Consider the following 17,780-nt stretch of genomic DNA (forward strand, 5'->3'; position numbering starts at 1 on the left):
CTAAATAATTTTCAGAACTCCTGTCCACTTTGCAGGATGTCCTAGTTAGTTAAGTGCTGTGGAACTGAGGGTGGGATGAATAAAGGGCACAAATCCTTACCTGTCCCGCCGTCAACCCCTGGCCCACGTCCTCCACCTAGCCTGGAATGCCCTCCCTCTGCACATCCACCAAGCTAGCTCTCTTTCTCCCTTCAAAGCCCTACTGAGAGCTCACTTCCTCCAGGGGGCCTTCCCAGATTGAGCCCCCTTTTTCCTCTCCTCCTCCCCATCCCCCCCACTCTACCTCCTTCCCCTCCCCACAACACCTGTATATATGTTTGTACAGATTTATTACTCTATTTTACTTGTACATATTTACTATTCTATTTATTTTGTTAATGTTGTGCATCTAGCTCTACTTCTATTTATTCTGATGACTTGACACCTGTCCACATGTTTTGTTTTGTTGTCTGTCTCCCCCTTCTAGACTGTAAGCCCGTTGTTGGGTAGAGACCGTTTCTATATGTTGCCAACTTGTACTTCTCAAGCACTTAGTAGAGTGCTCTGCATGCAGTAAGCACTCAATAAATACGATTGAATGAATGAATGAATGCATCTAGCTTTATTTCTATTAATTCTGATGACTTGACACCTGTCCACATGTTTTGCTTTGTTGTCTGTTTCCCCCTTCTAGACTGTGAGCCCGTTGTTGGGTAGGGACCATCTCTATATGTTGCCAACTTGTACTTCCCAAGCGCTTAGTACAGTGCTCTGCACACAGTAAGTGCTCAATAGAATGAATGAAAGGGAGTGGGAGAGGGAGAAGAGGAAATGAGGTATTAGTTAGGGAAAGCCTCTTGGAGGAGATATGCTTTTAATAAGTCTTTGAAAGTGTGGAAAGCGATTGTCTCTGAAATGTAGAGGGAGGGAGTTGCAGGCCAGAGGCAGGACATGGATGAGGGATTGGCAGTGAGAAAGATGAGATAGAGTTACAGTGAGTAGATTGGCACTGGAGGAGTGAAGTGTGTGAGCTGGGGTGTACTAGGAAATCAGGGAGGTAAGGTAGGAGGGGGTAAGGGGATTGAGAGCTTTAAATTCATTCATTCAATCGTATTTATTGAGTGCTTACTGTGTGCAGAGTACTGTACTAAGCGCTTGGAAAGTATAAGTTGGCAACATATAGAGACGGTCCCCACCCAACAATGGGCTCACAGTCTAGAAGGGGGAGACAGACAACAAAACAAAACATGTGGTCAGGTGTCAAGTCATCAGAATAAATACAAGTAATGCTAGATGCATATCATTGACAAAATAAATAGAATAGTAAATATGTACAAGTAGAATAAATAGAGTAAAAAATCTGTACAAACCTATATACAGGTGCTGTGGGGAGGGGGAGGAGGTAGGGCGGGGGGGATGGGGAGACAAAAAAGGGGGCTCAGTCTGGGAAGGCCTCCTGGAGGAGGTGAGCTCTCAGTAGGGCTTTGAAGAGAGGAAGAGAGCTAGCTTGGGAGATGTGCGGAGGGAGGGCATTCCAGGCCAGGGGGAGGACGTGGGCCGGGGGTTGACGGCGGGACAGGCGAGAACGAGGCACAGTGAGGAGGTTAGCGGCAAAGCCAATGGTAAGGTGTTTCTGTTTGTTGGGGAGGTGGATTGGTGACGACTGGTGGTTCTTATTGAGTGGGCAAACATGGACTAAATGTTTTTGTAGAAAATCATTTGCTGAACCTCCCATTTCCCCTCCCCCAGCTGCTACGGACATGCTCCCCATAGGTATTCTGGGTTTACTCTGGCAAGGTGACTGTCCCAGCTCAGATGGATGATCACTTCCACCCTCAACATCGGGCAGGGAGTCACCGAGGCAGAAACTATCTCTAGTGGAGGAAGCAGTTCTAAAATTATTTACAAGTAATCAGAATAATTTAGTGTACAATGGAGGTCTATGATGTATTCATCCACAGTGTAGAGGAAGGGAGTAAAGAAATCTTTTAGTCCTAGATGTGACTGTTGATTTGATGTGACTGGATATTTTAGTAGCATCTTTTAGTAGCATCTTGAGGAAGGGGATCATCTTAGCCATTGTGCCGTAAGTTCTGCTACAATCTACAAGGCCGATAATTCCAGGAAGCACATCATCCTGGCCTGAAAAGGACTGAAAGAGGTCAGTGAGTCCCTCCCTCTGCCTCCTGACCAAAACCCATTCCCAGGAGACGGCTGCTGTCTCTCCCATTCTTCCTGATCTTTCAGTGACAGAGAACTGTTTCCCTTGATAACCTGTCCCCATGTTCAATGGGTAATTCCCATTGCAACAATTCCAGCTCCACATGACATTCAGGAAGGGCTAGAGAATGCACCTGCTGTCTCCTAGTTGTTGATTTTCTCATCACCCCGATGATCCTGGGAGTCAGCTGCCAGTTTTCCTGGGCACAGAAATTCCTGTAACCTCCCATTGACTGAGAGGGCTCAAATATCAAATATCAGAGACATCTTTGTCCCTTTTGACAGTGATTTGCCTTCTGAAGGAAATATACAGAGGCACTGAATTGTATTTTGACTTGCCAAACCTTATTAAAGGGAAAGGGGGAAAATATTTCAGTAAAATGTAAAGAAGAGAAAAACAGAGAAACCGGCAAACTAAAATATACGAGATGAAACAGTGCCTCACTAATTACTACCATTTGCAAAAAGAAAGGCCAGGAAATTCACTCTTCCTACAAAAACAGTAACATGACTAATTAAAACTTCACCAATGTGCGAATGAACGGAATTGACACTTGAATTTTGCACCTTTCATTTACTCCTTGCTAGCCCCACAGTACTTCTGTACATATCTGAAATGTAATTGTTCAATTAAAATCTGTCTCCTACTCTAGACTGTAAGCTCCTTGTGGGCAAGGAATGCAGCTATGACCTCTCTCCTATTGTAACCTCCCAAGTGCTTTGTACAATGCTCTGAACAATGTAAGTGCTCAATAAACATGATGAATTGACAGCTTGTTCCCTTTATCTAGAAATGAGGCAGCGGGGGAATTCAAAGCCTGGGTCTAATTCCTCTGAAAAGCAGTCGGTTTTGTCTGGAAAGCCCGGATTGTCAGCTACTGGATGGGAAGTGGAGCGGATGAGTGAGGAATGGACCCTGGAGAGAACTTCCACCTTTGTCCTCTCCTATCTTAAGTATCTGTTGCTTTTCATCACAATGCGAATAGAATGAAAATCAACAGCACCCCCTGCTCCCTACAGAATCCCTACAGCCTTTCCTGCGTTTTCACAATCCTGCTTCCCAAGGCCTCTCTTGAGAAGGGTAGAGGTTTCATCAGAGCCATTTTCAACACTGGGCCAGTCCTAGATTGTTAGTTTGAACTCTTTACAGCTCTGGGGTAATGCTGGCTCTGATTATTTATGTGCCCTGACAGCTGGAGAACATTCATTCTACTGATGTGTCTAGTTCTATTTCATTTCAGGAAATGTTTTACAGTAGGAGCAAATGTCATGGATGGGGAGAAAATGTAGGTATTTGTTCCAGAACCACTTCATCGTGGAAATTCAAGAGGCACAGCCACCAATTGGTTTTCTGTAGGCTGTCAGGGATCCAATGGAATATTTGAGAACTAAATGGATTTGGGGAGGATGTTGTTTGAACTAGCTGAAAGCAATCTCTGGAACATCCTCAGTCCTCCAGCATTGCCTGCACACTCTGCTCCTCTGCCGCTCATCTCCTCACGGTGCCTCGTTCTCGCCTGACCCGTTGACAACCCCTGTCCCATGTTTTACCTCTGGCCTGGAATGCCCTCCCTCTTCACATCTGTCAAAGTAGCTCTCTTCCCCTTTTCAAAGCTCTACTGAGAGCTCATCTCCTCCAGGCGGCCTTCCCAGACTGAGCCCCCCCTTTTCCTCTGCTCATCCTTCCCTCCCCATCACCCCTACTACTTCCCTCTGCTCTACTCCCTTCCCTGCCCCACAGCACTTGTGTATAATTGTACATATTTATAACCCTATTTTATTGATGATATCTATAATTCTACTTATCTATTTTGAAGGTATTGATGCCTGTCTACTTGCTTTGTTTTGTTGTCTGTCTCCCCCTTCTAGACTGTGAGCCCGTTGATGGGTAGGGATTGTCTCTATCTGCTGCCAAATTATACATTCCAAAGGCTTAGTAAAGTGCTCTGCACACTGTAAGGGCTCAATAAATTTGATGAATCAGTGAAAGAATGAATGAATTAAAGAATGAGGCTCTTTTCGCTGCTACCCAGCTGTGCTGAACCATCCAGGCGGGGAGCGTATGGGTGATAGCAGGATGTCCCAGCAGCTGACAACAGAGCGGATGCTCAATGAACATTATCAGTGATAGTAAAAGTACTCATCAAATCCTTCCATGTGCACAGCACTAGACTAAGCTCTAGCAGAGAATACATAATGGGGGATATGATAGCGACCCTTTTAAGGCCCATAATCTATACCACTACTACTATTACTACTACTACTACCATTATCATGCCACTAATACTACTACTACCACAACTATTATCACTACCACTATCATTACTACTACTACCAGCAGTGTGGCTCAGTGGAAAGAGCACGGGCTTGGGAGTCAGAGGTCACGGGTTGAATCCCAGCTCCACCACTTGTCAGCTGTGTGACCTTGCGCAAGCCACTTCATTCATTCATTCATTCATTCAATCGTATTTATTGAACGCTTACTGTGTGCAGAGCACTGTACTAAGCGCTTGGGAAGCACAAGTTGGCAACATATAGAGACGGTTCCTACCCAACAGCGGGCTCACAGTCTAGAAGGGGGAGACGGACAACAAAACAAAACCTATCACGAGTGCTCAGTGCAGTGCCCGGCACTTAAGGAAGATCAGGAAGAATCAGGAAGATTCTTAAGGAAGAATCTTAAGGAAGATCAGGAAGAATTCCTGAAGTTAAGTGATAGCTTCAGAGAGCGGCAGGCCAGAAAGCCATCATTTGGGGCCTTTTTATCAGGGGGACATTCACAGGGCTTCTCCCAGTGAGGCTGGGTGTTCAGATCAAAAAGACTGCGGGAACCATTTTGCCCATGTTGACATGGTAACCAAGAGCACCCTGCAGCGATTAATAATTGTGGTATTTGTTAAGTGCTTACTCTGTGCCAAGCACTGGGGTAGATCCAAGATAATCAGTTCATACCCAGTCCCTATCCCACACGGGGCTCACAGTCTAGAGGAGAAGTAGAACAAATATTAATTCCCATTTTGCCGACAAGGAAGCTGAAGCACAGAGAATAATAATAACATTAACTATGATAATAATGATAAAAATAATAAGAACCATATTTATTAAGCAAGTATTATGTGTCAAGCATTGTTCTAAGCAATGGGGTAGATAGGAGATAATCAGGTCAGACCCAATCCCTGTCCCACATGGGATTCACGGTCTGACTAGGAGGGGGAGCAGCTAGTAAATCTACATTTTACAGACAGGGAACTGAATGAGCCACAGAGAATTTTAGTGACTTGCCCAAGGTCACTCAGGAAGTAAGCCATGGAGCCGGAATTAGAACCCAGGTCTTCTGCCTATCAAGCCCGTGCTCTTTTAACTAGGCCATGCCACTTTCCGTGACCGAAAAAACTGCCACGAGGCTATCCCACGACTGAAATTCTGCTGACGACGAGGACCGCATGCCTCAGTGGCGGGATCGTAATGCCCCTGGGTGCGGTTTCTGCCGGGGCTGGCCCCTGTTTGTTCCTGGGCTCATTCTGAACGTGCCACTGGGACTCCCTGCCTGGGCCTGCTGCCATAGTAACCCCATTAGCCTGGTTCTGGTCAAGCCAGCGGGGAAGACTCTTGGCAAATACACCGTCCTTCCTGATTTGATCTCTCTGGCACTTAGTAGGTCACTCCGCCCCGGGCGTATGGGGGAGTTCAAATCGACCTAGATATTTGCAAGGGGAGGACGGCCCTGCTAAGCCCTACAACTCTGCAGCATCAGGCCCACGTGCTTTGGGGCCAACCACTGTGGCATGGTGGGAAATCTCCCTTTTGGATAAGTGGGAACTTTGGTTCTCATTAAAAACTGAGGCTTTATTATTTAGGGATTAGTGTGTCTGAGCAATTAGCTCTCAGTAAGCCCAGTTTCTCTTTTAACCAGCTCAGGCAGCAAGGACACCCCAACATGTTTAAAAATTGCAGAGCACTTTTTGAAGCTACATGGCCTAGTGGTAAGCACACAGAACTGGGAGTCACAAGACACGGATTCTAATCCTGACTCTGCCACTTGCCTCCTTTGAGGTAGTGGCAGTCATCCTTGATCTGCTCCTGACCTGATCACTGTTCCACTTCAGCATTGCTGAAAACTGGCTCTCTCCAGATGACATTGTCTTCCCTGCTTCTCTTTCTCTCTCCAGTGGGGAGCTTATCTTCTCCCTCTCTCCAAGACTCACTGGGAAACGAGGAGGAGTTCCCTTATTTCTTGCTCTTTAAGGCTGCTTTTGCACCATCCTACCTGCCCCATCCTACTCTTTCCCTTCTTTTGGAGCCCATGTTATCCACCTCTACCACCCACTCCAGTTACTAGTCACAGCCATCAATCACTCCCCAGATCCTTCCAGCAATTTTCAGAACCATTTTGATTCCCTTCTCACATGCCTTCTCTCTTTCTCCATCCCTACATGGATCCTTGAGGACTTCAATATCCATGTGGATGTTGCTGATGACCCTTTCTCTGCCGGCTTCCTCTCCCTCCTCAGTTCTCCTCCTCAGAGAAGCAGTGTGGCTCAGTGGAAAGAGCATGGGCTTTGGAGTCAGAGGTCATGGGTTCAAATCCCAGCTTCACCGATTGTCAGCTGTGTGACTTTGGGCAACTCACTTAACTTCTCCGTGCCTCAGTTCCCTAATCTGCAAAATGGGGATCAAGACTGTGAGCCCCATGTGGGACAACCTGATCACCTTATATCCCCCCAGCACTTAGAACAGTGCTTTGCACATAGTAAGCGCTTAACAAATACCATCATCATCATTCCATTGATCTCCAGCTCCACATGATCTCACCCACTCACCCTGACATAATCACCAACTTGGACAAATGCTCAAACTCATCATCTCTAATCACTGTACAATCTCTACCTTCAGCAACTCTGAAATCCCTCTATTCAACAGCAACCTCCTCTCCTGCCTTCTCTCCCATACACCTGCTCCCTGCAAACTCATTCAATCTTATTTATTGAGCTCTTACTGTGTGCACAGCACTGTACTAAATGCCTGGAAAGTACAATTCGGCAATAAAGACACACACTCCCTGGACCTCCAATCTCTTGTCCACCTCCGATTTTCTAAAGCTATCATACTGCATTTGATCTCTATACCAAAATAACCTTCTTCTGATGCCCAAGTTAATGCCCTCAGCACTGCCCTCTTCATTGAACTAAACTCCCTTGCTCCCCTGTCTCTCCACTGATCTCATACTGCTAACCCACAGCTCTGGATCACCTCCCCAGTACACTTACTTCTCTGCTGTGTACAAGGTGTGGAGCACTGCCGGGGGAAATCTAGACATCAGGCTGAATGAGTCCATTTCAAATTCATCCTCACCTGCTCTAATTCTGCCTTTTCCTCCACCCATCAACAATATTTATCCAGCCTTATTGTCCCATACCTCCTGCTTCCACAAGCTGTTTCAGAAGTTTACCTTTCTCCTCAAATCCCCTGTCCTCCAACCCCTCCCCATGTCTTTGCCCAGCTGATCTGGCCACATGCTTTACGGAGAAAATTGAAACTGCTGGCATGATCTCCCTAAATTTTCCCCTACTTCTCTCCTGTCCCTCCCTAACCCCATTCCTTTGTAACTTACCAACTTATAACTTTGTAACTTATCAAAATTCTCACCCCCTTCTTCTTTCCCTCCACTTCCTAATAATTTTTTCACTACTGCTTTAAAGTATTCCCATGCATCCCCATCTTAAGAAAAATACTCCTTTGACCCCCCAATTCCCTCCAGCTATCTATCCAGCTCTCTCCTACCATTCTTCTCCACTCTAAGTGAGCTATCTTAACTTGTTGCCTCCACTTCCTCTCCAACTCTCTCCTGGACCCCCTGCAATCTGGCTTCCACTACTCTTGCTTCATGAAAACAGCCTTCTCTAAGGTCACCAATGACCATCTTATTGACAAATCTAATGTCCATTATTCCATCTTAATCTTTCTCAATGCATCAGCTGACTTCGAGGCTGTGGACTACTCCCTTCTGCCTGGAACTTTACCTTACCTTAGCTTCACTGACACTGTCCTACTCTGGTTCTCCTCCCATTTGTCTGACCACTCCTCCTCTCATGAGCTTTTCCTCTGCCACCCACCTACTTAACTGCGGGAGTCCTTCAAGGCTCAAATCTGGGCCCCATTCTCTTCTCCATCTCCATCCACTCCCTCAAAATGGGAGTGGAAAACTCAATTGTTCCCTTGGCTTCAAGTACTATCTCTATGTGGATGGTTCCCAAATCTACCTTTCCAGTCCTGACCTCTTTCCTTCTTTGCAGTCTCCCATTTGCTCCCACTTTCAGGAAAACTCTACTTTACCTCGAGGTGCTTAATGTGTCCAAAACAAAAGTTCTCATCTTCCTCTCAGACCCTGTCTTCTTCTGACTTTCCCATCACCGTAGACTATCTTCCCTGTCTCACAAATCCATAAACTTGTTAACCCATATATACGATCCATCACCAAACCTTGTTGAGTCTACCTTCACAACATTGCTAAACTTGGCCCTTTTCTCTCTATCCAAACTAAAACTACTCTGATCCACTCATTCGTCTTGTCCTACCATGACTACTGCATCAGCTTCCTTGCTAACCTCCCTGCCTTCTGTTTTTCTTCACCCTAGTCCTTCATTTAGCTGTCGATCAGTTTTTTCTAAAATAACATTCAGTCCAAGTCTCCCCACTCCTCAAAAATCTCTAGTGGTTGCCCATCTGCATCTGCATTAAACAGAAACTCTTTAACATTGACTTAAAAGCACTCAATTATTTCACTCCCTCCTACTTTACCTTTCTGATTTCTGACAACCCAGTCCTGGGGCAGATATAAGCTAATCAGGTTGGGCATAGTCTATGTCCCTCATGATGCTCACAGTTTTAACCCTCATTTTACAGATGAGGAAACTGAGGCCCAGAGAAGTTAAGTGATTTGCCCAAGGTCACAGAGTGGGCGATTGGAACCAGGAGTCGAACCAAGGTACTCTGATTCCAAGTCCCATGCTTTTTCCATTAGACCACTCTTCTTCTCTACTGAGCTCCATGTAAAATGGGTCTTCAATTCCCTAACTTGTGTCTGGGGAGACAAGCCATGGCCCTCCAATAAAAACTGGCTTCACTTTCCAGTTCTCCACTCCCTGTTTTTGTTTCAGGTCCTAGTATGGATCAATAGGCCCATTTATCTGGGTGATTTGTACTTAAGGAAGCAACTCTATCAGGCTGATTTAAGTTTCATTTATCAGAGAGCACAATGTTATACCCGATAGGCCAAAGTTGTTGGAATTGTAGTTCAGCCCAAATATTTATCATTATTATGAAATCATTTGTGCCTGATTATTGTTTGGTAAAATGTTGATTACTAGGAATTAGCTAGGGTAGCATTTGAAGAATCAGGACAGATTTTTTTTTTCCCTTTGAGTCAGCCTTCGTGACTAAAGTTCCCCAGCCCTGAGGCCCTGGAAAAAAGGTGGCAAGCTCCACAAGGGCAAGGAATATATTACTGGCTAATGCTGTAATTGCCCAAGTGCTTAGTATGGTGCTTAGGCAATCAATCAATGAATCAATCATATTTATCGAGCACTTACTGTGTGCAGAGCACTATACTAAGCCCTGAGAGAATACAGTTCAACAGAGTTGGTAGACACATTCCTAACCCACAGCAAGCCTACAATATAGCAGCGGGACAGATCATGGATATGTACATAAATTTGGTGGGCTTGAGGGGGAGAAAGGGTGTAAATCCAAGTACAAAGGCTACGCATAAAAAGAGTGGGAGAAGGAGAAGGGGAAATGATGGGTCTTTTAGAGGGGATGTGATTTTAATAAGGTTTTAAGGTAGGAAGAGTGGCGGTCTTTCACATACAAAGCAGGAGGGAATTTCAGGCCATAGGCAGGATGTGTACGAGGGGTCAACAGTGAGATGGATGAGATCGAAGTATCGAAGTACAGTGAATATGTTGTTATTTAGAGAAGTGAAATGTATGGGGTGGGTTGTATTAGGAAATCAGAGAGGAAAAGTAGGAGGGAGCAAGGTGGTTGAGTACTTTAAAGCCACTAATAAGGAGTCTCTGCATGATGTGGAAGTGGATGGACAACCACTGGGGATTCTTGAGGAGTGGGGAAAAATGGGATGAATGTCTTAGGAAAATGATCCAGGCAGCAGAGTGAAGTATGGACTGAAGTGGGGAGAGATAGTAGGAAGGGAGGTCAGCAAGAAGGCTGATAAGGTAATCGAAGTGGGGCAGGGCAATTGCTTGGACTAATGTGGTAGCAGTTTGGATGGAGAAAAAAAGGGCAGATTTTAGTGATGATGTGAATATTGAACTGAAATGATCTGGTGACAGATTGAATATGGTGGTTGAATGACGGAGATGAATCAACGAAAAAGCCAAGGTTATGGGTTTATGAGAAAGGGAGGATGGCAGTGTTATCTACAGTGATGGAAAAGTTAGAGGGAGGGCAGGATTTGGGTGGGAAGATGAGGAGTTCTGTTTCGGATATGTTACATAGGTTTTGACGGGACATTCAAGTAGAGATATACTGAAGGCAGAAAGGAATACGAGACTACAAAGAAGGCGAACAGGACTGGGGATGGAGATTTGGGAATCATCTGCATAAGAGAAGGTAGTTGAAGCCGTGGAGCAAATCAGATCTTGAAGGCAATGGATGTAGATGGAGAATAAAAGGGGTCCCAGAACTGCACCTCAGGGGACTGCCACAGTTAGACGGCAGAGGAGGAGTCTGGGAAAGAGAAAGAGAATGAGTGGCCAGAGAGATAGGAGGAGAACCAGGTGAGGACAGTGTCAGTGAAACCACAGTGGAATAATGATTCCAGGAGAAGAAGGTGGTTCACAGAGTCAAAGGCAGCTGAGAGACCTCAGGGGATTAGGATGGAGAACTGGTCAGTTGATTTGGCAAGAAGATCACTGGTGCCCCTTGAAAGGGTAGTTTCAGTGGAGTGAAGAGGGTGGAAGCCGGATTGGAGGGGATCAAGGAGAGACTTGGAGGATAGGAAACTGAGATAGCTGGTAAAGACAACCCCCTCAAGGAGTTTCGGAAGGAATAGCAGGAGGAAGATGAGGTCATTGGAGGGAGTAATGGGGGTCAAGGGAAGGGGTTTTTTTAAGGATAGAGGATACAATGAGCATGTTTGGAAGCAAAGTGGAAGAACCCATTGCAGAGTGACATACTAGTCCTCAGTAGTTTTTCAGATGGCCTTGATTAATCGAAACAGGGCAATTCACCGTGTGACTAAAATAATTCCTTTATTCTCTTTGTCTCTCTCTCTTTGTCTTTCTCTCTGTTTGTGTCTTGCAGTTCGATGTCTGTCTGCTGGCCAGGTTATCCCCTAGGAAGCCATGCTTGGATACTTATAACCATGTTTCAACTTGCCATGGACCTACCCTCCTGTGCATCACTAGCCCCTGGGCCAGAATTCAGGCTTCAAATGCGGGCTGTCCACCGCCACAGAATCTCTGGGAGCCCCTGGTGGAATTCTAGGAGTGTGTCACTGCTGAGGCTTCCTGCTCCCTCTGGGAATCCCACATCCCTTCGCCCAGAGCGACTCCATGCACGGCTCCAAGCCTCGCCACCCAGAAGCCCCCATGGCCACAGGGCCCAGAGAGCTGCCCCGCTCCTGAAGAGCCCAAAGCCGAACCTCCCTGCCACTGCCGCCACGACTGCCACAACCATCAGACCCAGCCCTTCTGCACCTCTGGGCAACGGTGCAGGGGCGAGCCCACAGACCCCAGGGAGGAGGGAAAAGAGGCATCTCCGAGCGGGCAGTTTGAACAGTTTTGATTTCAGAGGGGGAAGACCAACCGCTGAAACAGAGTTTATTGCCTGGGGCCCTACGGGAGGAGAAGACGACTCCGTAGAATCCAGCCCGATGCCCAGGGCACATGGCCCCACCACAGTCTCGGTTTTACAAACCAGAAAGACCACTGTGGCCACCACCACCACCACAACCGCCGCCGCCACCATCTACAGGACTCTCCAGACTAAGGGATCAACTGAGCCCCCCATCCCTGGGATTACCCACAAGAACAACCCGAAAAATACGGGTCGGATTAGCACAACGGAGCCCTATACCAGCCCCAACAACGGAAAAGACATCAAGCCCCCAAGGACGCTGGGCGAGACCTCAGGTATTTCTTCCACTTATCCATGGCGCTGGGGTTGGTTCATGCTAGGGCCCTGGACCCTGGCTCTCCTCCTTCTCCAGATGGGGGCAGGCAGAGGGGCCCACGGGAGGAGACTTTGACATCACTGGTCAGGAGAACTCCACTGCAGGTGGATCTTTGTGGTTCGGTCAGCCTATTGTGGTAAGACCCAGGATTTGTGGCCTAATGGATAAGGCACTGGCCTCCTAAACCAGGGATTGTGGGTTTGAGTCCCATCTGGGGTGCAATGGGTTAGAGAAGCAGCATGCTTAGTGGAAAGAGCCCAGGCTTGGGAGTCAGAGTTTGTGAGTTCTAATCCCGGCTATGCCACTTGTGAGCTGTGCGACTTTGGGCAAGTCACTTAACTTCTCTGTGTCTCAGTTACCTCATCTGTAAAATGGGGATTAAGACTGTGAGCCCCACGTGGGACAACCTGATAACTTTGTATCTACCCAAGTGCTTAGAACAGTGCTTGGCACATAGTAAGCATTTAACAAATACCACCGTACTTCCTAAGTGCTTAACACAGTGCTCTGCACATAGTAAGCACTCAATAAATATGATTGAATGAATGAAATTATGGGGCAAATGTGTTTGTAACCGTGGGTCTTGATGTGGCCTGATGGGTTTTAAGGTCCAAGCCCAAATTCGATTCCTGGGAGATCCAGACCGAGGTGGAGGAGTTGGTTAAAAACTGTGGATATTTTGGTGTGATAGGGCACAGGTAGCTTGGATAGCCTATGCACTGTGTCCCTGGGGAATGTTCAGTGGGAGATTCCCAGGAAGTCAGGAACAAAGCATCATGGGGCTGGAATGGCCCACTAGGGTGTCACCTATTCCATCCCCATCCTCACAAGAGAGTGGCTGGTGATGGATTTTTGGGGGGTGCCTTCTGAACACCCCCTTCCATGCTGGCCACATTTTCAGAGCAGTATGTGACCCTGGGCAAGATGTTTAACTTCTCTGTGCCTCAGTTACCTCATCTATACCATTGCAGGAAGGACTGAGACTGAAAAGAAAGAGGCACTTTCATGGGGCTGTAAACTAAATAAAGGGAAGGCTAAGGATTGGGTTTTTGCTCTGGAGGTATCTGAGAAGGAGGATAGTAGTGTCTGTGGGGGTGATCAAAGCCAGGGAGTATTAGCTCAGTGGTTTTTGTATGCCACCGCCTTATAAATCCTGGCAACTCCCTCTGCCTGCCCACACCATCCCCCTGGGCTCAAGGCCAACCCAGATAAGGCCCATCTTTCTACAGGTGGAGCACAGGACCTGGTTCAAATTGTCCTGTGCAGAACTCGGGAAGAAATGTAGACCCTGGAGGTCCTGAGAAAAAATGCAGAGAAGAACAGTGGAGGTAAAAAAAAAAAAAAAAAGCAGGGAGTTTCTCTCTACAGTGAAGTCGGGGAGAGAGAGAAGGGAGCAATTAAAGGTACTCTCACTGTACAGATTAACTGGGGTCTGGGTACATTTCACTGACGGGGAGGCACATGCTATTATGGACAAATCCAAGGGCTCCCCCAAAAATGTGCAACCCAAAGAAATGATGCATTTTGCTCTAGCCCTGTCCAGACCCCCAAAAGACTCCTTTTGTGCCTAATGATCCCTATTTTCTGTGGCAGAGATGGACAAACAGCATGGAAGAATGGGAGTTGGGCTTTTCCACTTTATTTTTATTCACACTTGGATCTGGGTCCAGGCCACCTCTGGACCCAGGCCACAGGGATAAGACCTGTGTCCACATGATTATCTTGTATCTACCCCAGTGCTTGGTACGGTGTTCAGTACTTAGTAAACACATAACAGACATTAATATTTCTTCACCCTCCTTCTTTCTCTCCCTCTTCTTCCTACTTCTTCTTCTTCCTCTTTCTCTTCCTTCTCTTCTTCTCCTTCTCCCTCATCTTCCCTTTCTGAGTCCTGGATCTGGGTCCAGGCCACCTCTACTCCTTTGCCTCTCCTTTCTCTCCCTACATTTTCTACTTCCTCTGAGCCCTGCTGGCAGTCATCCTGACAGAACAGAGGCACAATATCTCTGCCATCACCCAGGAAAAATCTCCTCCCCGCAATCTCTGGAGCTGATTTGCATCCAACTAATGTGCAGTTAAAGTTTTGCCATTTCTTCTAGACCTCCAGGCTGGAGGATTATCGCTTTACCACTGAGGACAATCTGATTTCCCTCTGTTAATGAGCATGAATCACATAAGGAACAAAGTCTCCAGAAGCCACCCTGTGTCTACTGTGCCCACATTATAGACAAACAGTGTGAAATATGATCAGGATTAAGCAGCATAGGCACAGGAACAAAGCCCAGAGACCTTTTGCCTTCTGCAAACACTTCAGACTGACATTTGTTCTCGCATCTATGCTGTGAGAAAGACCCCCTTTATTATGAGCTGCCTGGGGTTTTGTATCCTAGTTGGATTGCTTGTCTGAGAGCAATTTCTCTTTGTTTAGCCTAGTGATGATATTTATTAAATGTTTCCTATGTGCGAGGTACTAAACAAAATGCTGAAATCCAGGATAACTGAAGAGCTTTGGTCTTGAGGAGTGAAGCCTAGGGGAAAGAGCCCAGGCCTGGGCCCTGGGCTCTAATCCCAGCTTTTTCATTGGCATGTTGGGTGACCTTGGGGAACTCACAATTTCTCTGAGCCTCATTTTCCTCACCTGTAAAATGGGGATTAAACCGTCCTCCCTCCCATTAAGACTGTGAGCTCCATGTGGCATAAGACCTGTGTCCCACATGATTATCTTATATCTACCCCAGTGCTTGGTACAGTGTTCATTACTTAGTAAACACATAACAGACATTAATATTTCTTCTTCCTCCTTCTTTCTCTCCCTCTTCTTCCTACTTCTTCTTCTTCCTGTTTCTTCTCTTCTTCTCCTTCTCCCTCATCTCCCCTTTCTGAGGAATAGGCTATAGAGCTAATGGGTTTGTGCTGTGCCAGTCACATTTTCTTATCCCTACCAGTTATATTCCCACTGGGCAGCTAGTTGGGAAACAGCGTGCAATACCCTGAAAAGGGAAAACAGAGCATTTGGGTACATAGGATAATAATAATAATGAATAATAATTATGGTATTTGTTAAGCACTTACTATGTGCCAGGCACTGTCCTAAGTGCTGGGGTGGATACCAGAAAATCAAGTGGGGCACAGTCCCTGTCCCATGTGGAGCTCAAAGTCTCAATCCACATTTTACAGATGAGGTAACCGAGGCACAGAGGAGTTAAGTGACTTGCCCAAGGTCACACAGCAGATAAGTGGCAGAGTCAGGATTAGAACCCATGACATTTTGACTCCCATCCCATGCTCTATCCGCTATGGCATGCTGCTCTGGGAGACTATTGATAATGACAATAATATTATAGTGATATTTATTAAGCATTTTCCTATGTGCCAAGTATTATTCTAAGTACTGGAGTAGATGCAATACAATCAGACCAGATGGAGTCCCTGCCCTAGATGAGACTCACAGTCTAAGGGAGAGGGTAGAAAGTGTGTGGAAACCTCCTTTTACAGATTAGGAAACAGAGGCTCAGGTAAATTAAATGACTCGCCCACAGCAGGAAAGTGGAGGAGCTGGGATTAGAATGAAGCCCTGCTGACTCCCAGCCCTGTGCTCTTTCCATTAGGCCAGGCAAAGGGGCGGCAGCAGGGTGCCAATGTTGTGCGATAGACCACGACTGGCAGGTATTTGCCATGCGAGTTTCCGTGAACTTCGGTGTGGTTTAGTGGAAAGAGCCGGGGACATGGGTTCTGATCCTGGCTACACCACTTGTCTGCTGTGTGACCTTAGGCAAGCTGCTTAACTTCTCTGTGCCTCAGTTATATCATCTGTAAAATGGGGATTAACACTGTGAGCCCCAAATGGGATAACCTGATGACCTTGCGTCTACCCCAGCATCTAGAACAATGCTTGGCACATAGTAAGCGCTTAACAAATGCCATTATAGTTTTTTTTTTTCACCACCCACATTAGAGAAGTAGCGTGGCTCAGAGGAAAGAGCACGGGCTTGGGTGTAAGAGGTCATGGGTTCAAATCCCGACTCCACCAATTGTCAGCTGTGTGACTTTGGGCAGGTCACTTCACTTCTCTGTGCCTCAGTTACCTCATCTGTAAAATGGGGAGTAAGACTGTGAGCCCACATGGGACAACCACATCACCTTGTATCCTCCCCAGCGCTTAGAACCGTGCTTTGCACATAGTAAGCGCCTAACAAATGCCATCATTATTTATTTATTTATTAGCCAGCATTTTCTCAGGATTCCCACTGGGTCTGCCCACCTCTCAGAATGTCCCAGCTAGTTATTTGATTGAAAACTTCCTCCACTGCTGACACAGGCCCGGCAGGCATTCCCCCTCGGTGGAACTGGGACTAGAATCCAGGTCTCCCAATAATTGTGATCCTTGTCAATCAGTCAATCATATTTGTTGAGGCTTACTGTTTGCACAGCACTATATTAAGCACTTGGGAGAATGCAATGTAACAGAATTGGTAAACATGTTCCCTGCTTATCAGGATCTTACAGTGTAGAAGATAATGATAATAATCATGATAATAATCGTAATAATAATAATTGTGGTATTTGTTAAGTGTTTACTATGTGCCAGGCACTGTACTAAGCACTGGGGCGAATACAAGAAAATTGGGTTGGAAACAGTCCCTGTCTCATGTAGGCTTCACAATCTCAATCCCCATTTTACAGATGAGATAACTGAGGCACAGAGAAGTGAAGTGACTTGCCCAAGGCCACACAACAGACAAGTGGCAGAGCCGGGATTAAAACCCATGACCTTCTCTCTCCCAGGCCCATGCTTAATCCACTGCCGTTAAGCACTTTCTCTGTGCCAACAACTGTACTAAATGATGGGGTAGAGATAAGATAATCAGGTTAGATACGATCCTTTTCCCTCATGGGGATCAAAGTTTAGTGAGGAGAGAGACCAGGTATTAAATCCCTCTTTTCTAGATGAGGAAACTGAGGCACAGGAAGGTTAAGTAACGTGCCCAAGGTCACCCAGCAGGCAAGTAGCACAGATGAGACTAGAACTCAGGGTCTTTGACTCCCAGGCCCGTGTTCTTTCTACTATCAATCAATTAATCAATCTTATTTATTGAGCGCTTACTGTGTGCAGAGCACTGTACTAAGCGCTTGGGAAGTACAAGTTGGCACCATATAGAGACAGTCCCTACCTAACAGTGGGCTCACAGTCTACTAGACCTTATTGCTTCCCAGATCCTTGCTGTGGTCACTGGGAATCAGGTCATAGGTTCTAATCCTGGCTCTGCCACTTGTCTGCTGTGTAACCTTGGGCAAGTCACTTCATTTCTCTGGGCCTCAGTTACCTCATCCATAAAATGGGGATTAAGACTGTGAGCCCCATGTGGGACAACCTGATTACCTTGTATCT

At 46.4% G+C, this 17,780-nt stretch overlaps 1 protein-coding gene across 2 annotated transcripts in view; it reads left to right on the plus strand.

Moving 5' to 3' along the window:
* AJAP1 (adherens junctions associated protein 1) overlaps positions 1 to 17,780 on the plus strand; it is a 203,852-nt gene that overhangs the window by 57,403 nt on the left and 128,669 nt on the right. For both annotated transcript variants that reach the window (XM_038746903.1, XM_038746904.1), the window contains exon 2: positions 11,521 to 12,350. In XM_038746903.1, coding sequence (XP_038602831.1) covers positions 11,521 to 12,350 — 830 coding nt within the window. The remainder of the gene's footprint in view (positions 1 to 11,520; positions 12,351 to 17,780) is intronic.

The sequence above is a fragment of the Tachyglossus aculeatus genome, chromosome 5 (assembly GCF_015852505.1).
Source record: "Tachyglossus aculeatus isolate mTacAcu1 chromosome 5, mTacAcu1.pri, whole genome shotgun sequence".
Taxonomy (NCBI): domain Eukaryota; kingdom Metazoa; phylum Chordata; class Mammalia; order Monotremata; family Tachyglossidae; genus Tachyglossus; species Tachyglossus aculeatus.